At 46.7% G+C, this 27,766-nt stretch overlaps 1 protein-coding gene across 2 annotated transcripts in view; it reads left to right on the top strand.

Annotated features, from left to right (window-relative positions):
- The window catches only part of HLCS (holocarboxylase synthetase), a 933,637-nt gene that overhangs the window by 855,724 nt on the left and 50,147 nt on the right, over positions 1 to 27,766 (top strand). For both annotated transcript variants that reach the window (XM_086935401.1, XM_086935400.1), the window contains exons 9-10: positions 17,028 to 17,142; positions 25,997 to 26,210. In XM_086935401.1, coding sequence (XP_086791527.1) covers positions 17,028 to 17,142; positions 25,997 to 26,210 — 329 coding nt within the window. The remainder of the gene's footprint in view (positions 1 to 17,027; positions 17,143 to 25,996; positions 26,211 to 27,766) is intronic.

Genomic DNA, 27,766 nt, shown 5'->3' with positions numbered 1-27,766 from the left:
AGAAACATGAGGAATCGGTTTGTAATAAAACACTTTAAACATTTAATCTGAGGACCAGTCAGCTGCCTTCAGAATGTCCTCCAAGCGGGAACCCAGTAAGTAAGCCTTAGAAGCCATCGCACCCCTCGCAGAGTGTGCCCCATAAGCAGAAATATCAATGCCGGCTTCCGACATGATCCACCTAACCCATCTGGCTAAAGTAGCAGCAGCGACTGGCTTGAACGGTTTTTGAATAGAGATCAATACCTGCCCCAGGGGATCTGACCTGTGTACACTAGTACGCTCCTCATAACATTTAAGACATTGAAGAACACACAGCTTGCCATTATGAGGAAAGGCTGGATAATCAACTGAACGGGACATGGTCTTAGTACGTCTAGTAATGACAAAGGATACACCTTGGGGTGAAAACATCCTCCCAGCTAAATCCAAAGCTCTGACATCCGAAACCCTCCAACATGAAATGAGGCACAACAACATAGTAAGCTTGGCAGAAAGCTGTTTCAACGACAAACCACCATTATCGGGCCAGGATTCCAACAAATTCAGAACCTTATTAACATCCCACATGGTGGAATACCTGGGCCGAGGAGGGTTGGCCACATTCACTTTAAGCAACTTACACCCAAAGGGATGCATCCCCACAGGTTTACCATCTATGTGGTCGTGACCAGCAGAAATAGCAGACCTGAAGTTGTTAACCGACCTGTAAGCCTGGCCAGAAGTCGCGCACTCTGACAAAAAATTCAGTACCTCTGTTATATTTGATCCCACGGGATCCACCTGTTTTGAAAGGCACCACCCCACCCACTTCTTCCAAGAAGCAGAGTATCGTTTTCGGGTGGAAGGAGCCCACGCCTGCTACATAAAGCTGGAAGCCTCTCGTGAAAGGCCTGCAAGGCGTTCATGTCTCCGGAGAGCGTCCATACCATCAATGACAGCTGGTTCTGCAGGACCAGGGGATGGCAATCTCCCACTGGGTCCTGCAGAAGCGTCGGGAAGACTGGGAGTCAGAAGGGGAGGTCTATTGACAATTCCAACAGTGTGGGAAACCACGACTGAGTCGACCAATAAGGCGTCACCAACACCACCGTCGCCTCCTGTCGGCGCAGCAACGCCGCTACTCTCGGGATCAGTGCAAACGGTGGAAACGCATAATTCCTCTGTTGTCCCCAATGGTAAAGGAACGCGTCCGTCCCCTGTGCCATTGGGTCCGGTCTCCAACTGTAAAACAGGGGAAGATGGGCATTGAGGCGCGAGGCAAACAGGTCTATCCGACATGGGCCTCGTAGCGACATGATCCGGGAAAACAGCGATGGATGGAGCCTCCAATCGCTGAAGTCCCGGAGAAAACGGGAATGCCAATCCGCTACCTGATTGAGTTTCCCGGGAAGGTATTCCGCCACCACAGAGATCTTGCGTTCCAGGCAGAAGTGCCAGAATTCCTTCGCAATGTGCACCAACATCCGGCACCTCGTCCCGCCCAATCGATTGATGTATCGCACCGCGGAGACATTGTCCATCCGAAGGAGAATACAACAGTTGCTCTTCAGCGGTGAGATAGATCTGATGGCAAAGGACCCTGCCAGAAGCTCTAGACAATTGATGTGAAGTGATAGTTCGTCTGCAGACCAACGTCCTCCTGTGGCAAACTCGCCGCAGCGAGCGCCCCAGCCCCACTGGCTGACGTCGGATTCCACCACCACATCCGGGGCCGCGCCGAAAATAGCTCGGCCGTTTCAGGCTGACATGTGGTCCAGCCACCACTGAAGCTCCTCCCTGGACTCGGGGGAGAGAGGGATCAAATGATCGTAGTGAAAGTTTCTTTGCAGGTAAAAGATCTTGAGCCTCTGCAGAGCTCTGTAATGCAAAGGGCCGGGAAAAATGGCCTGAATCGACGAGGCCAGAAGGCCCACAATTCGTGCCAGAACCCTCAAAGAAATCTTCTCTTTGGTCAGGGTAGCTGTAATCTCTCTCTTGATCGACCTGATCTTTGAAAGGGGAAGGAGAAGCTGGGCCGAGACCGAGTCTATCAGGAAGCCCAGGAATTCCATCTGCTGATTCGGTATCAGCACCGATTTCTTGGTGTTGATCACGAATCCCAGATTCTGCAATAAGGACGTCGTCCACTCCAAATGTGTGAGAAGGAGGGACCGGTCCTGAGCCAGGATCAGCATATCGTCTAGGTAGACAATCAGCCGAACTCCCATCTCCCGGAGGCGGGAGACCACCGGCTTGAGCAGTTTGGTGAACACCCAAGGGGCCGAGGACAGGCCGAAAGGAATTACCTCGTAACGAAACCAACGCCCTTTCCAGGGGAACTGCAAAAACTTTTGATGTGATGGGCAGACTGGGACCGTCAAGTAAGCATCTTTCAGGTCCAGTCTGATCATCCAGTCGTTTTCTAAGAGAAGGTCTCGCAGAAGATGGATGCCCTCCATCTTGAAGTGGCGATACGCGACAAAGGGGTTGAAATCCCTCAGATTCAGCACGAGGCGCTGACCGCCTCCCTTCTTTTGAACAAGAAAGACGTTGCTGCAGAAGCCTCCCGGGAGGAAGGGTCCCACAGCAATGGCCCGTTTTGCCAAAAGCTCGTCCAGTTCTAAGTCTATAAAACTCTGTTCGAGATGGGAAAAAAGGAGAGGACGGGGGGGGGAGGGCTGAATGGGGCAAGACACCATCTCTATCTCGTAAACCTGGACGGTCCGGAGGACCCACACATCTGAAGTGAGAACTGCCCAATTCTTGACAAAATGGCGTAATCTTCCCCCTAACAGAAGTAAAGGAAGAGAGACACTTACCGGAAGATTGGTTATCGAAGTTCTTGTAGCCTCGATTGATTCCTTTATTATAGCGGCCCCTGAAGCCGCGTGATCGGGACGGGTAAAATCCGGCTTGATCCGGTTCTTGAGTGTACCCTCTTCCCCGTCTAGGGGCGTAGCCTCTGTGAGGACTGGGATTTGAGTAGCGGCCGGTCGAGCGTCCTCTGCCACGCCCGGCCCTACCAGAGACCTGCAGAACACGTTTCAGCGAGGCCTGAGATTTGTCCAAGGAAGCAAAAGTGTTCACAAACTTGGCAATATCTTTAATAAAATTGTCCCCAAACAATTGTCCTTCCGCCAAAGGACCCTGTTCCGAGGAAGCCAATTCCACCAGTTGGGGGTCGATTCGGAGGAGGACGGATTTCCGTCGTTCAGAGGCCAGGGCGCAATTCGCGTTCCCAAGCATACAAATGGCCGTCTGAGCCCAACCCGCCAGAACCTCCGGATGTATGGCGGCACCAGTCTCTTGCGCCTGCAGGGCCAACTCCAGGATCTTGGCCAACGGGCCCGAAAGGTCGAGGACCTTATCTTGGCACGCTCTGAGCGCGCGATCAATCCCTTTCTTCGGGTCTTTCTTATTCTTCTTAAGAAAAGTGGTCATGGAAGGGTCTATCTCTGGCGTGATAGCCACTTTGTGGGGTAAATCAGGGCGTGGGCATTCAGATTTTAGGCGGGAACGCACCTCTTTGTCGAATCCCTTGCGGAGATGAGTCTCCAGATAGGCCGCCACAGCAGGAGGGGGAACCCAGTCGGAAGATCTGGGGTGGACAATGTCCGTTGGATCGAATGAAAAGGGGGTGGGGATAACCGGTGAAGTGTGCTTGCTCTTTTTAGTGCGTTTGCGTGGAGCGGCATCCAAGGAATCAGTATCGGTCCCGGTATCCGTAGTGGTGATAACCAGGGGGGAATTGGGGGGAGAGGTAACAGGCTTGTCCTGGGACCGGGACTCCTGAGACTTGTAAAGTTTTTCATACGACTGGGAATGAGGCCTGGAAGGGTCCAGAGCCGCCTTCTTAAGGGGAGGGGGTTGAAGGGGATCTTTGCCCGGAGCGGGCACCGGCTTACCCGGGACTAGCAAGTCCAACTTCTTGGCCAAAGGGGAGAGGGCCGAGGAAAGGGCTTTATCTAACTTGGCATCAAGTTTTTTGTCTATGATCTCCTCCATGGAGTCCCCTTCATAGAATTCTTGTTGGCCTTGAAAACCATACGCAGCATCCATTCCAACTCTAATCCCCAGCGGGAAGCAAAAACCAGCCCAAGCAGGGGCGTCGATGGTGGGGGGTGCCAGGCGCAGGAGCCGGAAATACTAGGCAAGACAAGAGCAAGGTACAGTCCCACTCTAGGACTATCGGAGGAAAAAATGCTAAGTTCTCTGAATCTTCAGGAAGGACAAGATCAAGCAGGTAGGCACCGTCGCTTGAACGAATGTAAGCTGCCAAAAGCACGGAAATCGCCCACGGCTCCTGGCCCAAGCTGCGTCAATCCCCACTTCAGCCGGGGGCAGAGCGTCGTTCTGGCACCTTCGAGAACTGCGCGTGCCAACACGGCGTGCGCGGCTCCCCGAGACGTACGTAAGGCCTCAACGGCTCCGACGTACGCTCGTCCCCGAGGGGGGGGCTAAACCCCTCACTAATGCGGCTAGCCGAAGCGTACGCCGCGGGCAGCGATGAATGGAATCCGGGGAAGGGACGGGCCTAAGTGCGCAACACGCGCCACCAAGGGGAACGGGGAACGGAGCGAAGCTCCGGTCCCAATCTAAGAGTAATACGGACAATGTACGAATAAGCAGTGCCAACAGAGAGCGTGAAGCGATCAATCAAATCATGCAAATATACACGAGCAATAAATAACAATAATCAATGGCATCAAACAATGCAAAAAGGCATAGGTCACAAGTGATAGGGCAAACATGAAAGGAAAGAGCACTTATCTGGGCTGCGGAGCAGCAAAGAAAGAGGAGGCCGAAGTAGTGTCTCCAGGATTTATAGACATGATACCATTGTGATTGGTTGTTGTAAGAGAGGCGTGGTTCAAAGCCTCATGAGAAATGTTATTTTTTACTTGTGTACTTTCATTTTCATTGGCTGCTGTTGTTGCAGTAAAGAAATGAGAAAGCATAATCAGAAGCCTCCGGTCCTGCCATAGAATACAGGCACACGCATCGGTGTCTCTGGATGCCTTGTGAGCCAAATGGGTGGAGGTTACCGGACGGTAGATAACAGACAGGGAATGGGAGAACATACTGGAACATCCTAAAAAAGTGTCCAGGAATGCAAAGTTTAAATGTATACAATGCATGAGATTGCATAGGACCTCACTTACACCACGCCGTCTCCAGCGGATGTACCCAATACACAACACCACTGCCCTAGATGCCAGTTGATGGAAGCAGATTTGGTTCACATGCTGTGGGCATGTTCGCACCTGAAGGAGTTCGAGGGAGAGGTCCGACAATGCGTAGTAACAACTACACGCTTGAGTATTGAAGACTCACTGATGGAGTGCTTTGTGGGTCTCCGCAAGCGGTCGGTCTCCCATAAAGTCCAACTCCGTTTCCTTGAACTTGTGTTTATTCTGGCGAAAAGATCCATCACTATAAGATGGAAGTAGGCAAGACCACCTGTAGCATACACATGGCATAGTGAAATGTTACGTTGGGGGGCTGGGGGCGGGAGAGTGCAGCTATCTGCCGGTAAGAGGCACAAGGTTTGCGCAAGAAGCAGATATCTATGGACTGGGATGTTCTGTTGGACACCTTTAAAGGTGTAACCCCCAAAAATACATCTAGTACTCCGAGCACACAATAGACCATCTCAGCACTATGGCGCACAAGAACACACTGTGCAGCGGTCCGGGTAAGGGGACATGATCATAAAAGCCGGCAGACTCATGCTAGTAGCATAGGACGGTAAAAACAATTTAACTTGGAACAGAATGTTAGAACACTGGTGGGAGGGGGATTGGGTTTTAGTTGTTAATCAAGAGCTTATCCGTTGTATAAATAGATGGACAAATTGGATGATTCCATGTACATGTGTGCCTGATGTGAGATATACAGATTGCATAATGTTTACTATGCACAACAGACAGGCAGTGCTATATCTACAAATAAGATGTATAGCAGTGTAATCATGGAAATGTGATAATACCTTGTACTGGAAGTTAATGGAAAACTAATAAAGTATGTTTAAAAGACTGTTTATTACACACTGGCCTAAATGCTACACACAGATATATCTAGAATACAAGAGAGTGTGCTGGCACTGGTGTCCGTTGGATCCTATTCCTGCTCTGGCCCTAGGCCCCCCCTTGGATATGATATAGCAAGAAATGGCTCCGGCGCAACTTTAGCCTCAACATTCTTAAAAGCACACAGTTTCTGGTTAAGCCTTCTCCAGAGGCCCCTGGATCTCAGCAGTCCCAGCTGGCAGCCTTGCCCAGCTGTATATGTCTGTAAAGCTGCAGCTGCGGTTTGGCTGGGTCCTTTGCAGCAGGTGAGCCTCTCCAGTTAGGGCAGGTGTCCATAGCTCAGGTCACGCCTAGTCAGGTACTTCTTGGTACAGTGCTTCATTTCTTGTCACATTGGCTCAAGCCACACCACACTCGATTGCTTGGCACAGCCGCTCAGGTCACCTCACTGCTGATGACTTCAGGCAAAGCAGGTAATAGCCTGTGCCAAGTCTCCATGATTCTGACCAGGAATCTTACAAGAGTCTACAGTCCTCTGAATATGGGACCCCAGATCTCTCTGTTGTCCTCCTTACCTGCAGACCCATCACACCAAGGTCCCCTCGCAATCCTTTTGGACAGTTACTCCTCTTGCAAGGTTGGCAAACTCCTTCTATATGCTCTGGACAGGTGATAAACTCTTGCAGCAAGAGGTAGAGTTCAGGTTATGTCCCCTCAGTGCTGCGAAGCTGGCTGACAGGCAGACATAAGCTCTACTTTCACAGCAGTCCTCCGATTACTGTGTAGAATACTTACTCACTTGGCCGAATAGAGCTTGGAACTGGAACAAGTGAGTCAGGGGGTCCCACCTTTATTCAGTCCAAGTTAGGAGGATATGTTGATTCCCTCTCTATACTTTTAGAGCTGGTTTAGGGGACGTCTGCTTTCAAGTGCCCACTTAAGGCTGCTCTCTGGACACAGCCTTTATGTAGTGATGCTCCTCACAACAGGATCTCCAACCTGGAGCACCCACAACAGAGGCACAAAGGAGATCTGACCTTTCTGCACTTAACTGTCATCAGTCACAAAGGACAGTGATGGACAAAAACAGTCCCTTTCACCCTGAACCATGGAGGCTGCAATCCTTCCCTTCACCCCCTCCATCTATCAAATGGCAGTCCAACATACAGCCTAATCAGCACTACCTCTCATAAAATGGCCTCATCAAATGCTTAAAGCAGTTGTTTCTCCTCTTTCTCCACTTCACTGTCTGGGTCTCATCCCTCCAGCTTCAGGAATGTCAACAATGTAAGTCTGCTGTCGCAGACCCTTTGGTACTGCACCCACACACTACTGCTTTATTTAACGTGGAGTCAGAACTGCATTTTTACTCCCCGCACTACGGCTCCATTGCAGGTGTACCACAGAAAAGACACACAATGGAGTTCTTTATTTTATTAAGGCGAGGAGGGCATATCTATTGCATAGGTAAAACACATAGGCATTTATAATGCCAATAGCTTCAACTCCAACAAATTCGAGGCCTATTGCATTTCAGATGCTTGTTCTCTGGTGGCTTCAAGATGTATGTAGCAGCATGGCACCTCATGAATAATCAGGCACTCACCTCTGCCAAAAGTGTAATTTTCCTTGTGAGCGTCAGTGCGAACTCATCTAACCGGATATTGGTCAGTAGTCGTAACCTGTTTGTGGAAAGTCCCAGTTTATACTTTCCTTAAAACTCTCGATATTGATAGGAGCAAAGGAGGAAAGTCTTGGTGAGCAGGAGGAATGGGCATACCGTGGAAAGATCTTGTCTCCTCTTAATTCTCTAGAGATATTTTTGTTCATTTTTTAAATATAGTCTAAAAAAACCATTAAAAACGCTTTGCTTTCCATATAGATTTGCAAAACATGGAATGTCTATAATGAAAGTTAGTTGTTATACCAAAATGTACAGCGTCTTTGCCTCCATTACTCAGGCCTTGACATGAGTACACCGATGGTGTGTTAAATAACCTTTTACAAATGAAGCCTTCAAAAATGGGGAAAAACATGAATACAAATTGAGCCTTGAAAAATGGGGAAAAACATGAATATTTTAGGGGGGTTTTCCCACTATAATTTGCTTGTTTCTGTATTTAGCTGGCCTGTTCCCCTGTTAATTTTGACAGATTTGAACTTCTAAACCTTATTTGCAGAAAAAATCCAAAGTTGTGGTCTTTACCAGGTGGTTACCGAGTGCAACAAACAATGCACAATGTAATTGCTGTCTCTGAGCAAACAGGTATATGGAGGCCTTACCTTGTAACCTGTCTGAGGTTAGAGCCGCTATTTCCCAGTTGCCTTTAAACAAGGCACCAGGACCTGATGGGGTACCGGGGAACCTATACAAGGATTCCACAGACCTGTGGGCCCCGGTACTGACACTGCACTTAAACTTTGCTGTATCTGGTCATTTTCCCTCAACCTGTTCCCAGTCTATAATAGTCCCCATCTTTACAAAGGACAACAGATCAGATCCAGCCTGTTTTAGACCCATTTCCTTTATAGACACGGAGGTGAAAATTATTTGGTAGGATTCTGTTAAACCGCCTCACGGAGTAGGCAGAGGAGCGAGGCTTTTTGTCTGACCTTCAATACAGGTTTCACCCAGGCCAGGGAACAATAGAGCAGATCTTGAACCTCTGTCTTTTAACCTGAACGTACACCAAGGCCAAAAAGGGGGCCATTCATGGACCGTAGCTCGGCCTTTGATAAAGTTAACCGCTCTAAGCTTTGATCCTTGATGGAACAGATGGATATAGATGTAGTCTTAATTATTTTTTTGCGTGATTTGCACAACAGTCTTTCCGCCAGTGTTAGGTTTGGTCCCAAATGAGGAATGCACTGAGCACTTTGAACTTCAGCGAGGGGTGCGGCAGGGCTGTATTTTAGCTCTTTTTTTTATAAATGTTTTACATTAACAACATGGAGCAGGGCTTGACAGTTGTGGGTGTTGACATCCCCAGAGTAGGAAGCCATTCTATTCCTGCCTTGCTATATGCAGATGACAGGTTTAATGGCCTGTACTGCCAAAAGCCTGAACAAGCTTCTTACTCTTTTTATTAGTTTTATGAACAGTCTTGACTTATCTACAATTTTTTTAAGTCACATGGTATGAAGTTCGGACCATCAAAAACGAAAACTATGAAATATGTAATAGATGACCAACATATTAGAATTGTGGAGAAGTTCAAGTATCTGGGGATACATCTGGATTCTGAGCTTAACTGCCACTCGCTTATAGGTCAGAACGTTTTCTCTTTTACTAGGGCAATATTTGGTATTAGGGATTTTTCCCGCCGATTAGGCCGTACTCGTATCAAATCAGTTTTGGAGATTTACAGGGCTAACTGTATCCCCCAAGTGTACCATGTTAGCGGAATTTGGGGATACGGCCAGGTTGCACCACTCCAAGCCACTGAGAATACGTTTTTAAGGAGTCTCCTCGAAGTTTGACAAAGTACACCTTATGAAATCATCCACGAAGAATTAGGTATGGATTTTTTAATTGATCAACTTCGCCTTAATCCATTAAAACTTTGGAACTCAATTTGGACAAAGGAGCTGAGTTTCTGTAAATTGATATTACATTGATCTTGTAAGATTGCCTGCAATTAGATAAGTCCCTTAGGATTCCTTGGCTGGCGTATGTGGCACGTAGCTTGCGGGCCAAAGGGAGGCTGGATATGTTTGTTAACAACTCAAACATAACTCGTGTTGACGGTAAATGTGTTGAAACCGCTTTTATGGACAAGCTGATATCAGAGCGTGAGGATGTTGCTTTAACAAAGCACTCTATGCAACACGCAATATTGGTGAAAACAGTTAGCAATATGGAGCTGTATTTGACTTGGAATATATCTCGCCACCAACGCTGACTTGACCAAATTTAGATTACATTTATTTCCATGATTGGTCCTTTTTAATTGTGGTTGTTTTAGATACTTAGATCTGCCTCTTTGAAACTGTGAAAAAAAATCGATCAGTGACACATTACGCATAGTTATGTTTTGCTTAAAATACAGTAACCTACAACACAAATTCCTACGCCCAATTTTATCACCGCTGTATTTTAACCAACTTAGGCCAGCCTTACTTTTTTTTTTTTTTACAGTTGTTGAACTCTCCTTCAATTTGCTTTTCCCTTGCACTCTTTCTGGTGGGAGTTCTAAAATATGACTGATTATGGCCCTGAAATTTTGTATGTTGATTTTAAATGACCTGCCTTTTATGATTTTATCTATAAAATCGAATAAAGATCATGAATTGAAATTGAATTGGAGCCTTAGTATTTGTAGTTTACAACATTGCCTTCAGATCAGTAGTGACAGCACAATAATCTGTCGTAGAAATGCACACTCACATCCGAAATATAAAGCTGGCCTTTTTCTTTCTTGTGCTTGCTTTTCTCTCTTCTATTCTCTGTGGAGACTGCAATGCTGCATCAATGGTGAAGAAGGTCAAGTATCAGTTTTTTCGCTCTCACCTGTTTCCTCCTGTACCCACGATGAGGTATCCTCTGGACCTTTTTACAACATCTCATAAGACCCATCTTAGGCAAGCTTCTGATTTCTCTTTTTACCCTTGTCACAACCTGCGTCCTGTCTACAGCATGGAACTGAAAATCAGGGTCCCAAGACTGAGCATGAAAAATTCCCAAAGCTCTGCATAAGGTTCTAATATGGCTTGCAATGGGCTAAGCAATAATAAATACAGGCAACAAAAGTGTCAAATGTACAGAACCCGAAAGAAATAAGCCAAGGGCTATTTTTCTCACTGTTTTAAAAGGAACAAGATCCCTCACTCTGTATAAGACACAACTTATTTTGCCACTGAATCGACAGACATGGGTAACCTTTCTTTTATATGAATGTCCAACAGGCGCCTCCTCTAATCAGGGTGTCAATGCAGCATCTACACCACACATGATGTTTCCAGTGAAACACCCCTGTATAACAGTTCCACCATCAGTAGAACCAGACACCATAGAGGAGAGCGTAAATGCCTTTTTCCATAGAAACAGGTCAGTATGATCTTGAGGGATCGGACTGTTGAAAATAAAGGCCCTTAATACCATCCGCCCAAAGGGGAGAGAATCCCAGACTATCCTGTTTGTGTTTTCTTTAATTTTGGAGTCCAGGGGTAGCATGGCTGCAGAAGCAGCATGCCAGAATGCTGAGAGGACTGGCACTGGAATCTCCACAGCGCTTCTTTGTGCCCTGAAGCATACTCTCTCTTGGCCATATTCATACTGGGAAATTTTTCACACCTCCCCTACCCTTGGAATCCAGGTTCGCAGCAAAGCAGTTTCTTCAGTTACAATTCTACCCACCAGCAGAACCCTCCGAAAAACTTTGGAAACTCCATAGTGTAAAGAGTGTGGCTCACCGGTTAGGGGAGGCAGACCCGGACGCAGAGGTCAGACCCGGGACCAGGGTTCAATCCCCTACGCTGCAGGGTCTTGAGCTCAAAATGTCCACGGACTCGATAATTGTCGCCTCGGTGCCTACTCGAATCATGGGTTCACACTCTGCAACTCTGGGCAATAGCTTGCTTAGTCTCCACTATGGCCCCACCGCGATGGGATGCCTGGCTTTCACCTTGGGGATGCCCACTAGGGGTTATCTCGCAGGGAAAAGCCAGGACGGGTTCCCAAATCAAGCGCCTTGAGACCTTACGGTGAAAGGCGCTATATAAGAACGTATGATTTACGATTTACGATTTAAAGTGCTAGGCATTCTTCCTGGGACCATATAATGCACCCTCTTGCAGGACGAGGTGGAGCTAGCAGTGTTACACGAGGCCAGGTGTCACCATCTTGATGCAAACCTCTATTGAGGGGTTGTCGCTCACCACCACTTGTTTGAGAATTCAATCCAATCAGATTTATGAGCCACCCCCTCGGTTTGGGACAACACCTGGTGGCTCACCGCCTTCGGCAACCCCCGCCCCCACAGACCACGCCCGGAACCTCAGCATCATACTCTACTCCTCCCTCACCATGACCCGCTAGATCAACGCCGTCACCTTCACCTGCTTCAACACCCTCAACATCCTTCGCAAGACCTTCAAGTGGACCCCCCCATCCCCTCCCCCCGAAGCCAGAAAGATCGTTACCCACGCACTCATAACAAGCAGACTGGACTACGGAAACACCCTGTAAGATGGAGTCAACACATCCCTGCTACGCAAACTTCAGACCATCCAAAACACTGCAGCCAGACTCGTCCTTGGCATCCCACGACATGAGCACATCACCCAACACTTGCGAGACCTCCACTGGTCCAAGTCGAGAAGAGAGTAACCTTCAAGCTACTCACCCATGCCTAAAATCTCTCCAACACCGGACCCAAATACCTCCATGAAAGAGTCTCCTTCCACGTACCCAAAAAATCCTCCGCACCGCTGACCGCGTTCTAGCAGAAGCCCTGCACATCCACAGAACCAGAGCAGGTGTAAGAGCCTTCTCCTACGTCGCAGCTAAGGCCTGGAACGAGCTCCCGGTCAACATCAGACGCGCCCCTACTTTGCACACCTTCAGGAAGAGCCTCAAGACCAGGCTTTTCGGCTGATTCAGAGCTGAGCCACTCCTACCCCCTAGCGCCTGGAAACCCTCGGAGGTGAGTAGCACGCTTCACAATTCCCTGATTGATTGATTGATTGAGGTGGGAGCAGGACTCAAGTCAGCTGGAAACAATTTGTTAGACCACATAGCTGTTGTATGGCCAAGCAAAAGTATCTATCCCCAAGGAGTTGCACCTTACGTAGTTCCTGTGATCCACTCTACATCCTCTACCAGGCATCTCCTAAAGGCAAGCTTCCTGACCATTGCCTTTTTTTCCAGGAACCACTGGATCGCCTTGCCAGCGATCAACATTAACGAAACTACAAAATGTTACAGTACCTATTTCATGTTCCTGGCAAGCCCTAGCAAACAATTGCTGACCTGAGCAGGCAAAACAAATAAAAAATTGGCAATGGCAGCCAAAGATGGAATAGCCACTCTACTCACTGCTAGCCTAAGATGGAGTTATCACTCTGCCACTGCTTTGCCTCAAGGCCACGTGTTGATTTCTACGGGTTTGGATTTTTGCAAGAGTTACTGTGAGAACACTTCCAACAATGCTTACCATATTAGTTTGTTTTGCAGAGCTTTTCATTATTTAGTCTATAGTTGTTGACCCATCGTTGGTGTACCAAAAAAGAAGTGAGTGGGGAGTAGAAGGATACACTGAGTTTGGCCTCCTCTACACACAAGTTGTTACAAAAAAAAAGAAATCCAGTACAGTTATGTGCAGAATAATACTCAACTGAAGAAAGTTTTCTTGTAAAACCCTCACCCACCATGGTTACCCCTTGGTGGCATGCTTTATCATCCGGTTCATCCTGTTTGTCGGAAGGGGGAGGCTCTAGTTGACGCAGTGCAACACTAGCGACAGGCAGGGACTCTCTCTTCCTCGTCAGGGCTGAGGGTTACCTTCCAGATAACCTCTGCTTACCCTCTAGGTAGTGTGGCTTAAGCAGTCGTAGGCTAATCTTTGGGGCACATAGGGTTAAACACTTGCAATATTACACCGTCACAACCAACCCACCACACAATGAGACCAGACTGTATTCTGTAAAAATATATCTCTTTATATAGATTTTAAGCAGGCTTGTGAATACAGTTAATGAACTTTCAAATAGCGGTTCCAAGTTACTTAGTTCAGGTTGCCACAGTTCTATCTAGCAATAAGAGTTCTTTAGGGCCTTCTGGCCAGTTCGACGACGTTCTTGTAGAGCGGGCGGCTTCCAGGGGAGCTGTCCCACGTCGCGTTGCCTTCCCGGGGTCGCTGTTCGTTGCGGCTCTCAGCCGAGCAGGTCACGGGTCATCCGGGGCAGCGGTGTTCTGTGGCGGCAGGGTCCTTTCCTCGTCGTCCGCTCCGACCCTGGAGGCGGCGGCTGTGTGGTGGCGGCAAGTGGCAGTACGGTCCCCAAGTGCAGGACGTACCCAGCCAAGTGCCGGTGCAGCTGTGCGCTCACAGCTGAGCTGTCGGGCAAGATACCGACCCAGTGGATTCTCACAGGGCAACTGTCCGTCTTTGCAAGTGGATTGGCTGCTCGTGGCGCAGTCAACTCGAGAGCTCGGACCGGACGGGTCCTCCTTCGCTTTGCTCTCGGGCTCCCGATGCAGTTGCGGTCACGGTGTTCGGGCCAGCGGCGGCTGGACCTCACTTTGCTTTCGCTGTTGCTTTGGGCCCCGGTCACGGTGGTCAGGTGGATGTCGTTGCCTTGGAGGAGATTCCTCCGTCGGTACTGCAGCGATAAGCAGCACACACACAGTCGCTTTCTTCAGGATGTAGCGCCCACTGGTCCTGGGGCGCTGGTCAGGGGGCAAGTTCACAGCAAGCCCTTGGAGATCGTTTCAGCAGAGTTTGGCACAAAGTCTGGTAAAGCAAAAGTCTTCTCGTAGTCTTTCCTTTTTCCTCTCCTTCGGCAGCAAGGCACCAGACACAGGCAAGAGACAGCACCCTTCCTTGTCCCTCACGGTCCTTCTCGTCGGGCAGAGTTCCTTCTGTAGCCCAAACTGGATCTAACTTTCAAGGAGCAGGGCTCCTCCTTTTATATGGCATTTCTTTTGTTCTCGCAGGCCAGGGGGGCCTTTGCATAGCCACTTTCAGTCCTGGAGTACTCCGGCGGGTGTAATCCGGCTTCTGCTTTCAGTGTGAGGGGCAGGCGCATCAGGCGCCCCACAGGAGGTGGAGCCAGCATTGTGCGGGCAGGGATAGCCAGAGTACCTTGTTGATGGGGGCTTCGCCCTTCCTGGGCCAGGTGTCGGCTGAGTCATCAGTCGCTCCCCAGGAGGGTGGAGCCAGCATTGTGGTGGCAGAGCACAGCAAGATCCAGAGTCAAGAGCCACTCCTACCTCCCACTAAGGCGTAATCTGCGCATTCACCACCTGTCATCCCCCCAGCCCTGTCACTCACACATCCCAGACAGTCAGATACACATACCAGCAGAGGCGGGCTGAAATGGTTAGGCAAGCAAATGCTAACTTTCTAAAAGTAGCATTTTCAAACCCAGGACACTAAAATAAACTTGACTACAAGAAATATTTTATCATCCTGAGTTCAGGCATACTAAACACGACTCGCTACCATGCTCCTTGAGCCTGCTGGGATTATAGGGTGTAATAATTCCAGCAGCTCAGTCTGGCCTAATGGAGCAGGTAGCCTTCAGTAGTGAAATACGGTTTTGGTTGTAAGTCACTACTAGGACATGCCACACACATCAGGGCTTGTCCTACCTTACACCTACAACGCACCCTGCCCGCAGGCCTACCATAGGGGTGACTAATATGTAGTCAAGGGAAGGTTCGGGGGCTGGCAAGTGGGTGCACTTGCCCAGCTAGCGTGACAGTACGAGACCGCACGCGGGTTCTGCGGTCGCAGTTCCCAGACACATCTTTACGGCTGCTTCGGTGGGTGGCGCAACCAGCGCTGCAGGCCCACCAGCAGTATTGGCATCTACAAGCCCCGGCACTCCTAGTGCACTTTACTAGGGACTAACAGTAAATCCAATGAACCAATCATGGATACCAATCGCATGTACAATTTACAGTAGGGAGCACTTGCACTGCGGCACGGGTCAGCCGTGGCGCAGTGCCCTGAGTATCGGAAAACCAGCAAAACATCGGAGGCACATCAGCAAAAAGTGGAAGGGAAACTCACGCCAAGGTGCCAGGTCTAACACTGTTCAGCTGCGGATCAGGGCGTGCTGCGACCTACGACCTACGTGGGAGCACTTACTGCTGTTCCCTGGTACCACTCCTGTCAAATCACACTGGAAGATTACTAATGCATGCAGGAAAACATGGACAAGTATTCAGTTACCAGCTATTAGGCGTCCATAGGTTGATAATCTGTGGGGATATAAGAGGAGAGTTAGGTGTACCAGTCTTTGCGCTGTATACATATTTAATCTTTTTAAATTCTCATTTCCGAGTGTGGGAGCACTTATAGGTGAAATAAATCGTTCCAGCATACATGATTGATGAGCATAACTGGTGCACTGAAGTAAATAGGAAAAAGGAAATAATTACACTGTTTTGTGGAGACGTACATAAATATATACCATGCAAAATGTAATGAAAATGAAAACTTACAAATACATATATGGTGCTCTAATGTTGCACCTTGGTATCTCCGGAGAAGAGGTTGGCCTGTTGTCACACTCTGTTGGTGCAGGAGAGAAATATGACAGTCATTACTTGATGGTTGCGACTGAAAACCCCGCTGTACTCAAAGAAATGCATGGCCTTTAGAGAGGATTGCAACGAAAGTATTTTGAAAAGAAACAGAGGCTCTCTTGAAACAAGGATTGCTCCATTGTCGTACTCATCGCTTGAAAAACGAGCCGTTTACTCAATCATGTTTGCGAAAAGTGGGCGAGTAAACACACGCTTCAAAAGAAATGACACTTTTTTTTTCCTGTGACAAATTCTTACTAAAACTAACCCCCTCATCTGCTATTTTCCACAAAACACAATGGAATCGAGGCGCAGTTCCACTGTACACTGCCATCTTGGTATGGTTAGCAGTCTAGACCTGCAGAAACAGGACCATGGCTGATTTGCATATGGCTGGTTCCTGTCAGTGGTGGTGTTATGGGCTAACCGACAATGGACAGGATTGCAGCCCAGAGTAATTACTAGTGGCTGAGATTAATTCAAGCAATCACTTTTTTGGCTCTCCTAAGGGTATCCTTAAAAGACACATGTGGATAGATCTAAAATAATAATTGACAGCGTTCACCAGTGCTTGAGTTTGGCAATATATTTTATTATTCTGGGCAAAGACCTTACTGCATTGTACCCAGCATGATTATACATGTTGAATGTGGGCTGGTGTGTGGGGTGAGGCGGTTGGTCAGGTTGATAGCCATGTTTTCTGTCATTAATGACTTAAAACAGTTGTTGTCAAAGTATACTCACCCAATATTTTGTTTCTCTAGGATATCGACTTAAGAGTGAAGTGGCCAAATGACATTTACTATGGAGACCTTATGAAGATTGGTGGTGTGTTGGTCAATTCAACACTGATGGGAAATACGTTTCATATTCTCATTGGTAAGTTCTCTGGTAAATTGGAAATCCAGGTATAGCTGCAAAAATAACCAAACCATGGGCGTATACTCACATATTGCACTTAGAATCCTGACACGGGGGCGTATCTCACGATACACCAGCCATCATTGCTTATTCGTGGATTTCTACACACCACTATACCAGGTTTGCAAATTCGCAAAGGACGCAGAAACAACAGCATACTTAGGCGATAGGCGTGGCTATCGCTGGGAAAGAGGGAATTTTTAGTTCAACCAATCGCCGTAGACGAGATAAAGTGGGAAAGCCTCAGGCACGGATGGGCTCCCAAGTGAATTTTAGAAATAACATATTGACATACTAGCGCCCCACCTGCATACAATGTTTGCTGAGGCATATGAGAAGCAGATATTGCTGCCGTCCTTGTAGGAAGCTTTACTTATAGCATTGTTAAAGCCTAACAGACCAACTGAACTGTGCGAATCCGACCGACCATTATACCTAATTATCATGGACGCCAACATTTTGGCAAAAATATTAGCCGCCAGGATCCAGCCCCTTCTCTCCATGCTAGCCCTACCAGACCAGTCCGGTTTTGTCCCCACTCGCTCCACATCACAAAACTTATACACACTCTTTGCAGTCCTGCACCAGCTAAACCTATCGATAGCGGTCCTGTTGGACGTCGCAAAAGGGTGACTCAATACAGTGGCAGTACATGTTTACAGTCCTCCACTGTATGAGAATGCCACAGGCTTTTCTGCGTTGGATACGGTTATTATATTCAGACCCAGCCGGTCGAGTGCACATAAATGGCAACACGTCGCACATACTAAAAATACACAGGGGGACGCGTCAAGGGTGCCTCTGTCATCACTTTTGTTTGCGCCGGAGCCGTTAGCATGCTTAATATGACAGAGGCATGCGAAGGCAACACTACGATTTAACCAACGTTATCTTGCCATTTCCCTCTAAGCGGATGACATGGTGCTTTATGTTTGTGACCCGGCCACACAATTAGCACCACTAATTTGGCTTTATGTTGGATAATAATGGTATATATAAACAAAGAGATTCTATCAATGTGTGGACATGTATTTTATTTGTTGGTTTTACAGTGATGAAAATATAGTGAAAGTACTCTCTCTTAGGGTGATAAAGATGAGAGCGCTATGTGCTTTTTAAAATACCCCTCACACACTAAAAAAATCCAGTAGTGTCATGCTTCATCATTGGGGTCTTCCCGTCCCTCTACGGGGCGGGGCGTGCTACGACCTGACCGACTACGCGGGAGCACTAAAGTGGTGACAGGACTATGTGATGGTGCAAGGTGTCAGTGAAAGTGTAGGGACCTAACAATGTGTGTGAGTACAAAAATTAAAAATCCTCTGGCTAGTAGAAAAAAATAATTTATTAGCTTCTCTAGCTGGGGACATTAAGAAGGGGGTTTTGGGGTTGAGCCGATCGCTACAACCTGGTCTACATGTTTCGTAGGCAGTCCCCTACTGCCTACTCATCAGGACCTTCTACTGGTCCCTACGGAAATAAGCTCAGTTGCTAAGTATTGTCAGCCTGTCTTCCTAAAAACTAACAGTAAAATTCCACTGCTAGTTTATGCTTCAGGGCATGAGCTGGCCCCCTGGGAAGCAAAAATTGTCAAAATAGGTGACCCAAATGTGGTCTCTGTAAGGAAAAAGGGAAAAAAAGGGAAAAAAGGGAGACACAGATATTTACATTTATAGCTGTGAATTTTGCGCTTTCATTATTGTTTGCGCCACAATTTCACTCATCAAATCCATTCACCCATTACACAGAGAATGACTTTTGAACTTTTATGGACAGGGTGATGGTTCAGTCTGCCATCCCCTGGCTGTACGTAGGTGATACCGAACAGTGGACAAAAAACACACAGATGTTCATAGTAGTAACTGTGCTTTGTCACTGCGCTTACATAATTATCTGCGCCACAATTCTTCTTTTCAAATTTCATTAGCCCATTGCCTAAAGCCCTAATACAAGACTTTATGGACAGAGTGATGATTCAATCTGCCATCCCCTGCCTGTCCGAGTAAATTCCCGAACTTGTACGTGCCCTTTGTAATTAGGGCTGGTTCTATCTCCACACACACACATTATCGCGACTCAATGCATACAACAACATTTCACAGGATTAAAAAGGAGGAGCCCGATCTTTCATATTAGTCTTAAGGTTATGGTCACTGAAACAATAAAAGTCCCCACAAGCTAGGGCGCACCCCTGCATTAGAATGGTAACCATACATACTGTTGTGGCAAGTACGTGGTGCCCCATGAGCTGACAATCGGTAGGATTTCACCGCGGCGCTCTGCAAGAAAGAGAGCCACGCCCTTAGCGTTTTTTGTTCAAACTGTTCGGGAAGTGGAAAAATGTGTCTCAAAACCCACTCGTTTTAAGACCTGGGGTAAGGGTCTGTAACTTACTTTGTCCGCATAATCTCTAAGTCTTACTTCTACCGATGTTGCCGCTCTGCTGAATGCTCGCGTGTTAGGAGCACTGAATCATTTAAGCGTCAATGCGTGCTGGTGCCGGGTGTGTCCAAACACTAGCGCGCTAACTCAAAATGGCTACCCGTAATGGAACATTGGAGGTTCAAAATGCGGAAGTCTCCCTTCTATGTCTATTGTTACTCATGGTAATGTGAAATTGATCGCTGTTCATGAATTATGACAGGGAAAATTGTACTTATACTGTTGGTACTCAGATTTTACCTGCACAATGACAATCTTAATGCAGAACAGATCGCTATTCACGAATTATGACAGAGGAGATTATGCAACAGCAAAATAAAGTGGAAGCCATAATATTACGAAAGGGTCAATAGTGGTGGACCTAGATTGGGAGGTATTGGAGTTCTTGCAAGTTGCTGGAAACATGTAAGGAGGGTTAATGGAATTTAGCTTGGAATATTTACGCAGTTCTCTGCCTAGAATTAATAAAAAAATTAAATTATTGGGTATACAGATTAAACAGCGAAATTCGCTGTGGGATATGTTTATAAAAAACATAATTATTATGTGGGTTGAGACTTGACCCCTGTGCTAAGGTTGAGCACAGTAGTCATACACCCGTGGTGCTGTATTCCAAAGGGGATGGTTTCCACATGCCAGTAGAGGACCTCTGTTATTATCTTTGCCACGGTTAGGGGTGCCTTAGAGAGTTCTTTGGGGGTACGGGGGTTCTATAACTGACCCCACGGAATTTCATCATTCAACCCATTTTTGTTGGACTGGACACGAAAAACCCATCTCTGTTCTTTTTCAAGGAGATGTCTTTCGTTGTCAATCTGTTCAATTACAGTCCACAATATGTCTTCAGGTTTGTGACCACTTATCAGGAAGTGGTTTGTTAATTTGGTACTGGACTTTTTGCACTTGATTGTGCTTTTGTGTTCACCTATTCTTAACTTCACTGCCCTGCTCGTCATGCCAATGTATTCGAGTTTGCAGGGGCATGTGATAAGGTACACAACATTGGAACTATTGCAATTGCTGAATGTTCTTTGTTCCCATGTTGTCCCGTTGTTGAAGGTCAATTTTTTGCTTTTCCTGGTCAGACAGCATACCTTGCATCCGCCGCAGGGGTAATGCCCTTGTCCAAAGTTAGGATTGCCAGTGTTGTTCACCCTGTTGGTCTTTGGTCTAGTATGGACCAAAATATCCCTGACACTCTGTGCTCTTTTGTGCGAGAACATTGGTTTTGGAATTTCCAAGCCCCCACTGTTAAGGATCTTCCAGTTTTTGTTAATTATTTTGCTCACCTGGTCAGAGTTGGTGTTGTACGTGGTCACACATATGGGTCTCTGCTCTTCCACTTTTTTGACTTTTTCCTCCAGGAGGCTTTCTCTGCAATTGTTCCTTGCTCTCTTATAGGCTTGATCAATGATCCTTGATGGATAGTTCCTCATTTTCAATTTTTTCTTTAGCTCTTCTGACTGAGTTTTAAAATTGGCAACTTCCGTACAGTTCCTGCGAAGTCGCAAGAACTGGCCGTAGGGGAGGTTATCCCTCAGGTGTCTCGGGTGAAAGCTCTGATACATCAAGAGACAGTTCTTGGAAGTACTCTTAAAGTGGGTTGTTGTCATCAGTCTGCCATTCTTGGGGAAGATGTTCAAGTCCAGGAATACCAGATTGGTTTTTGTTGTGACGCTGGTGAATTTGAGGAATTCATCCTGATAGTTGAGCCATGTCAGGAACTGTTGGGCACTCTTATCATCGCCATCCCAGATGATAAGGATGTCGTCAATATACCTCTTCCAGGTCAGGATCCTTGGCCGGAAAGGGTTAATGTTGTTTAATATTTTTGTAGCCTCCAGGTGGTGAACATAGAGACCAGCTATGCTTGGAGCAAATGTGCTTCCCATGCTGGTCCCATGCTTTTGGAGGTACAAAGTGCCGTTATACTCAAAGAAATTCTCCTTGAGAGCCAGGGCGCAGCATTCCATCACCACGTTTCGTGGTGTTTGGTACTCCCAGTCATCTGCGAAGAGGACATCCTCAATTATCGCCAGTGTTTCATTGTGAGGCAAGCTTGTATACAGGCTCTCTACATCACAGCTAATTAATAGCTGTGTGTTAGGGTCAAATGACACTTCTTCGAGCAGATTAAGCACATCTTTCGTGTCTCTGAGGTATGTTGATGTGCTTTGTACCATTGGACGCAGGAATGCGTCTGCAAACCTAGAGACTGGTTCGAGGACCGACCCGATCCCCGATACAATCGGTCTGCCCGGTGGATTCACAAGGTCCTTGTGGATCTTGGGTAGGATGTACAGGTAGGGGGTCTTTGGGTTTTTTTGACACAGAAATTCCCCTTCTTTGGTGGTGATCCAGTCGTGCGACAGTGCCTCCTCAACCATAGTCTTTATCTTGATTGAGATCCTCTCAGTTGGATCTGATGAGAGTATTTCGTAGTTTCTCTTGTCCTGTAATAGCCTGGTACACTCCTTGTCATATTGCTCTATATTCATTAGTACCGTTGCACCCCCCTTGTCTGCTGGTTTTATGACCAATTGTTTGTTGTTGCTTAAGTCACGGAGTGCCCTTCGTTCTTCATTTGAAACATTTTGGAAAACGCGTTTCTGCGTTGGGTCGAGAGCCCAGAATAATGGTATTCTGGGCTGAGTATCAATTGGTCCAAGTCGACCATATTTCCGCTGACACTGCACCAACCCCTATACACTAGACTTTCCTCAGGAATGTAGTGTGAAGCTGCCTGTCAAATACCTTTGTACATGGGGGCCCAGAGACCCGCAGATAGTCGTCAGATAGAACTATGGCAAGGCGATGTCAAAGCTGGTGGATCAGGTGGCCTGGGGGTCACTATTACCCCGTCTCTCGTTGATAGAGTAGGAATCCCAAATGATCACCTTAGCTTGGGCGGGTAAGCAGCTTAGAATCAGCTGGAGCATGCTCACACGACCATATAAACGGTGGGTTTGGAGCCACAGATCTGCACCTATACTACTTGTGTGCACAAGCACAATTCGCTCCCCGCTGGTATTTTTCCCTCTCAATATATCACCTAGCTATAAAAAGCGATGATGCACATTCCTTACCATTAAAAATCATCCTTCCTCATGAGCGCAAAGACTGCCGCTGCGTCACCACCCAGCCATCTTGGTCACCCAGGAGCCTAGGGCACTGTCTATACTTTCATGGATGGGGCTGAGGACCATGGGAGACCTATACCCTTGTGGGACTTTTTTTTAGCATTAGATGAGATGTCACAAATACAGCACCAAACCCTACACTTGATATTCACCTGTCACCGCCTTTGCAAGGCAGTGAAGGCCCTTTACCCACAATTCCCAGACAAACCACCCGCGCTGGGAGCGCTGCAGACAGTACTTACTCTCATCACATGTAAGAGCCTTAACACCAGGTTATATAATGCCTAAAGAAAGGCAAATTTATAGTCCCTAGCACCGCATTAGAATAGTGGAAGAACCTGCTACAGACCCCATTCACTTTGGAGAATTGGAAATTTTGCTGTGTGCAAACAGGCCAACTTACCTCCAATTGCAATTTAAGGATTATACATTTTAATATTTACAGTAAATGTATTACACTCCCCTTCAATTTCACAAGTATGGGCTCCACACGGACACAAAAAGTGGTAGATGCAGAGAAACGGACACAGACTTCATACACTTAGCTTGGGTGTGTTTGACCGCATACATCGCTTCTGGGTCCAAGTAACTCAGGCCCTGTGAAATATGATGATGGAGACGGTGGCATGCACCCTCCACGTGTCTCCTTGGTCTTGTTAATCCTCCACAACGGACCAACCGTAGGTTAGCGGCGATAGCTTTAATGTTAGAAAAATGGAGTGGCTATGCACTTGGGTACAAACAGTTTCCAAATTTGATCATTGGTTAAAAGGCATGGCATACTGCAAAGATCAACTCGATCTATACACTGAGGAACTCCCTCGGGCTTCGAGACCCAGATGTATGTCCGTTTATCACATACCTTGTGACAATGCCAGCTGGGTCCTAACATGACACGGACACTACCTCCTCCAACCAAAGTCACACAACAGTAGCAAATCTAATTTTAGTGTATGTAATAATACATGACAATTACAATCTGTAAACTGTATAGATGACACTGGTGTTGCCTTTGTTTTGTGTAGCTGAAAACTTTAATAAAAAGAAATATATATATATTTTTAAAAGACTGTGAGCATGAGCTTCTTAAACAAATGTTATTAACATACATTCTTCACCCCACACATTTAAAGATCCTCATTTCACAGTGAGAATAATTGTGGCCCAATTGCACGTTACTGGGAGAAATTGCCCTACATTTATTATTAGAATTCAAAGATCAAGATCCAACTTATTATTACAGCAATAAGGCGAAATTGGCATGAGAAAAAAACATTCAAGGCGTCAAAGATTGCATGTTACAGTCACTTTGTAAGGAAGAACTATTCAAAAGTCAAAGGCCTCTTCAATCCAATCTTTCTTAATGCATAAAATTAACACCTTTCTGATTTTATTTAAATTATATTTTTTATAACAATTACACAGAACAACATGCCACAGCATACACTATATATGGGGATAACTGATTATTGAGGGAGGGAGAGGCATCTGAAGAAAAAAAAATAATACTGTGTGTGTGCCTGTACATATGTAGAATATATGCGAATGAGGAGTGTGATATGTTATTGCTCACCATTGTCATTGTGGGGAGTGGCCTTGACTCACAAGAGGGAAAGCCGTGAGTGGGTCATGGCTCTCTCCCCACTCTCAGCAATGGCAATAAGTTGTGTATTAGATTCTGCATGGTTACATATATGGTTTATGCCTCAGCATTTGTTTCATGTGTTTTTGTTTTAACAAACGTTATTTATTCAAAATCAGAACGCATCCAGTTTTCAGTAAGATAGATCACATTGAAGAAGCCTCTTCACTATACTGGACCGTTGCTCACCCCCTTTTTATTTTTGGTTATTTATTACCGTGGATCTGCAGTAACATTGCAAACATTACATTTTACCCATCCCATCCAGGCTGGGGTTAGGGTGTGCGGGGAGGGGGGTCATTGTATCCCTACACTGCCTCCCTATATGTTTTAATGTTTCTTTTTTTCAGGACAGGGAACTGAGTCCCCATGTCCTACAATGGCTGCCAAACATTGTTTCCCCCATTTGTTCGAGTGCTTTCTCCTTGTTTTTCCCTCATTGTTCACTGCTTTCTCCTTCCCTTTCACCTTTTGTTTAGTAATTTCTCCTTTTACCTAGTTCTCACTGCTTTCCACTTGCTTTTCCCCGTTTTGAGTGCCTTCTTGCTTTTTCCTCGTTTTCACTGTTTTTTCCTTGCTTTTCCCCCAGTTTTTGAGTTCCTTCCCCTTACTTTCTCCACGTTTTCTTTGATTGGAAGCAATTTCTCTGTAGTTTGAGTATTAAAGCTAGATAGCCCTATCCTATCGGTTAACGGTTTCCAGACACGGATCATCTTTAACTGTCTCAGAAAAGGTCAACTAGATGGAAGAAACGTTATCAAAGAAGAACTGTGCACTCGTATTGCATCATTCTTCTGAGGGAATAATGGACGCAAATAGTTGGTCCAGATAGGATTACCGCTTCACAATTGAGAAGAGTTCCCTCGAGGAGCTTTCAGCCTGCTCAGTTTTCCTAGCATAAAAGTCACCATGAATCTATCTTTTAAATCTGCCCCCAGCCCAGGGCTCAATTTGTAAAAGAATAAGTGCTGGGCCCCCCAAAATCTTGCTCAGTAACCCACGTCGAGCACTTTCAAAGGTAAGGTTGCCAAATACCAAGCCTGTGTTGCGTTGATTCCACCTCTTTCCTCTTTATTCCATCACCAGATACTCTCCGTCTCTTTATCTCACTCTTGCTGGTTGTTTTTCATCCCTCCTTTTTCTTTGTCATTGTTTTTTGTCTTTCTCTTACTCCTCCTTTCCCACTGTTGTGTTTTTCGCTCTCTCTTGCTCTGTGTCAAGATCTGCTGAGAAAAACTAAATGGCAGTAAATGAGTGCTGGTGAGCTCCACCTGCAGACATCCCCAGAGGACCTGTAGTACACTGCTTGGAGTTGATAACACGTCTCAATTCCATTGAGCAGCCATTGGGGCTGCAGATGAGGCACCAGTGGAACGGAAAAAAATACACTACATTTTCCATTGCTCTGTTTGGTACCTGGGCCAAGGTGGTCAGAAAAAATAAACATTTCTTTAAAGCAAAATAAAAGGATCCTTTCTTCACGAGTACAATTTTTTTCTGCAATAATGTGCTTTATAAATCATTTCTCACACTCACCCTTTCAGCATACATGAACTAATATGTCTGCTTGGTTTCATATTGTCTGCAGGTTGTGGGTTTAACGTAGCTAATGGAAACCCAACCATCTGCATCAATGACCTAATTGATGAGCACAACAAGAGCTCAGAGGAAAAGCTAAAACGTCTAAAAACTGATTCTTTGATCGCCCGATCAGTTACCAAACTGGAGGGTTTGGTTGACATATTTCAGGACAAAGGACCTGAGGGAGTTATTTCTCTTTATTACAAACACTGGGTGCACACGTAAGTAGAGATTATCCCATAAATATACGGTATTATTGTTTGTTTTTTTTCGAATCTAGCCCACTGTTCTAAAGTACTTCATAACTTCTCCAAGTGTAATGTTTTTCTGGGTGATTGAGCTGCTGCAGTGTGGGCACCTTCTTATCAGATTTGATCATAAAATGGCAGGATAATCTTCAAGGATACGTTTTTTATGGTGGACAGTATATCTAAAAGCTGAATATCTTTCTTATTTCCAGATGTTTTCCTGTGCACTTTCTCTAGGAGCCGTTTTTCCATGATAAAAGGAGTACATGCTAATAACATAGTTGACAAAATAAGTAGTCCTCATTTTTATTTACCTTCATCATTCATGTGGAACTATTCCCCCTTGTTCATTTTTCAGCGAACTTGACACCCTGCTGGGGACCCTCATCTGGGGCTCCGGCCGTAGGCGAATCTCCCTTGCAAAATTGCAGCTGCCTCTCGACCAAGGAGGGTTAGCTGCCCCATCCTTTGAGGCCTACTTCCAGGCCGCCCAGTTACAATGGGTGTCCCGTTGGACAGCGGGCCGAGCACAGAGGGAACTGACCACTACGACTGGACAGCTCCAAACCCCCACCATTCATCTCATGCTGCTGCCAGGGGCTGAGCTGCCCCCGACCAAGCCTGTCTCGCACACATCCATAGAATGCACCGTGCAGCACCCCCATACTCCCCTCTCCTGACGCTGGTAGGGCAACCCCAAGGCCGCAAGTACTACGCGGACAGAATGCTACACATATGGACTGAACACGCCCTGACAGACACAGGTACACTATATTTTAACGGACAACTGCAGACATTTGAGGCACTCATGAATGACTTCGACCTCCCTCGGGTCAGTTCTTGCTGCACAGGCAGATCCTAGATGACTGCCGCAAACAATGGCACACAATTGATACAGAACCCCCTACACATCCGGTCATTCACGCAATCCTACAGATGGGCCCAGGGCGACGCCTAGTCACCTAGATATACAGAGCGATACGGACCCTTAAGCAAACCACTCTTACGCACCTCAAGGAAAAATGGGAAACCGAATTTCGCCGGCGATTACATGACAGAGAATGGACTAAAGCGCTTGAATATACCTAGAAGGTATCCTGCAACTACTGTTTAAAAAACATACAGTTGCACATCCTACATCGGGCCTACCTCACTCCTGAAAAACTCCAGAAGTCTTTCCCCAGAAGCTCCTTCGCCTGCCCTAGATGCCTGGAGCCCACTGCCTCTTTTTTGCACATGCAATGGGACTGCCCATCACTCTGCAGCTACTGGCACACAATCCATACCACTCTCAGTACGGTCATGGGATTTCGGGACCTCAACACATGGAAAACTATCGCCCTTGGCATCTGCAAGCGACACAAGCACATGGCGCTTTGCCTCCTTAGTGCTCCTCCTGGCCAAACGCTGCATTATTATGCATTGGAAGGCACCAGGAGGCCCCCCCCCACACGGTCAAGAAATGGGGCGCAGCAGAAGAGGGAATACTCCGAGGGGAGGAAGCCCAGGGAACTCTCAAACATCCAATC

Source organism: Lissotriton vulgaris, chromosome 8 (assembly GCF_964263255.1).
Source record: "Lissotriton vulgaris chromosome 8, aLisVul1.2, whole genome shotgun sequence".
Classification (NCBI taxonomy): Eukaryota; Metazoa; Chordata; class Amphibia; order Caudata; family Salamandridae; genus Lissotriton; species Lissotriton vulgaris.
Note: the sequence above shows the minus strand (reverse complement) of the source record. Positions and strands in the feature narration are given on the sequence as shown.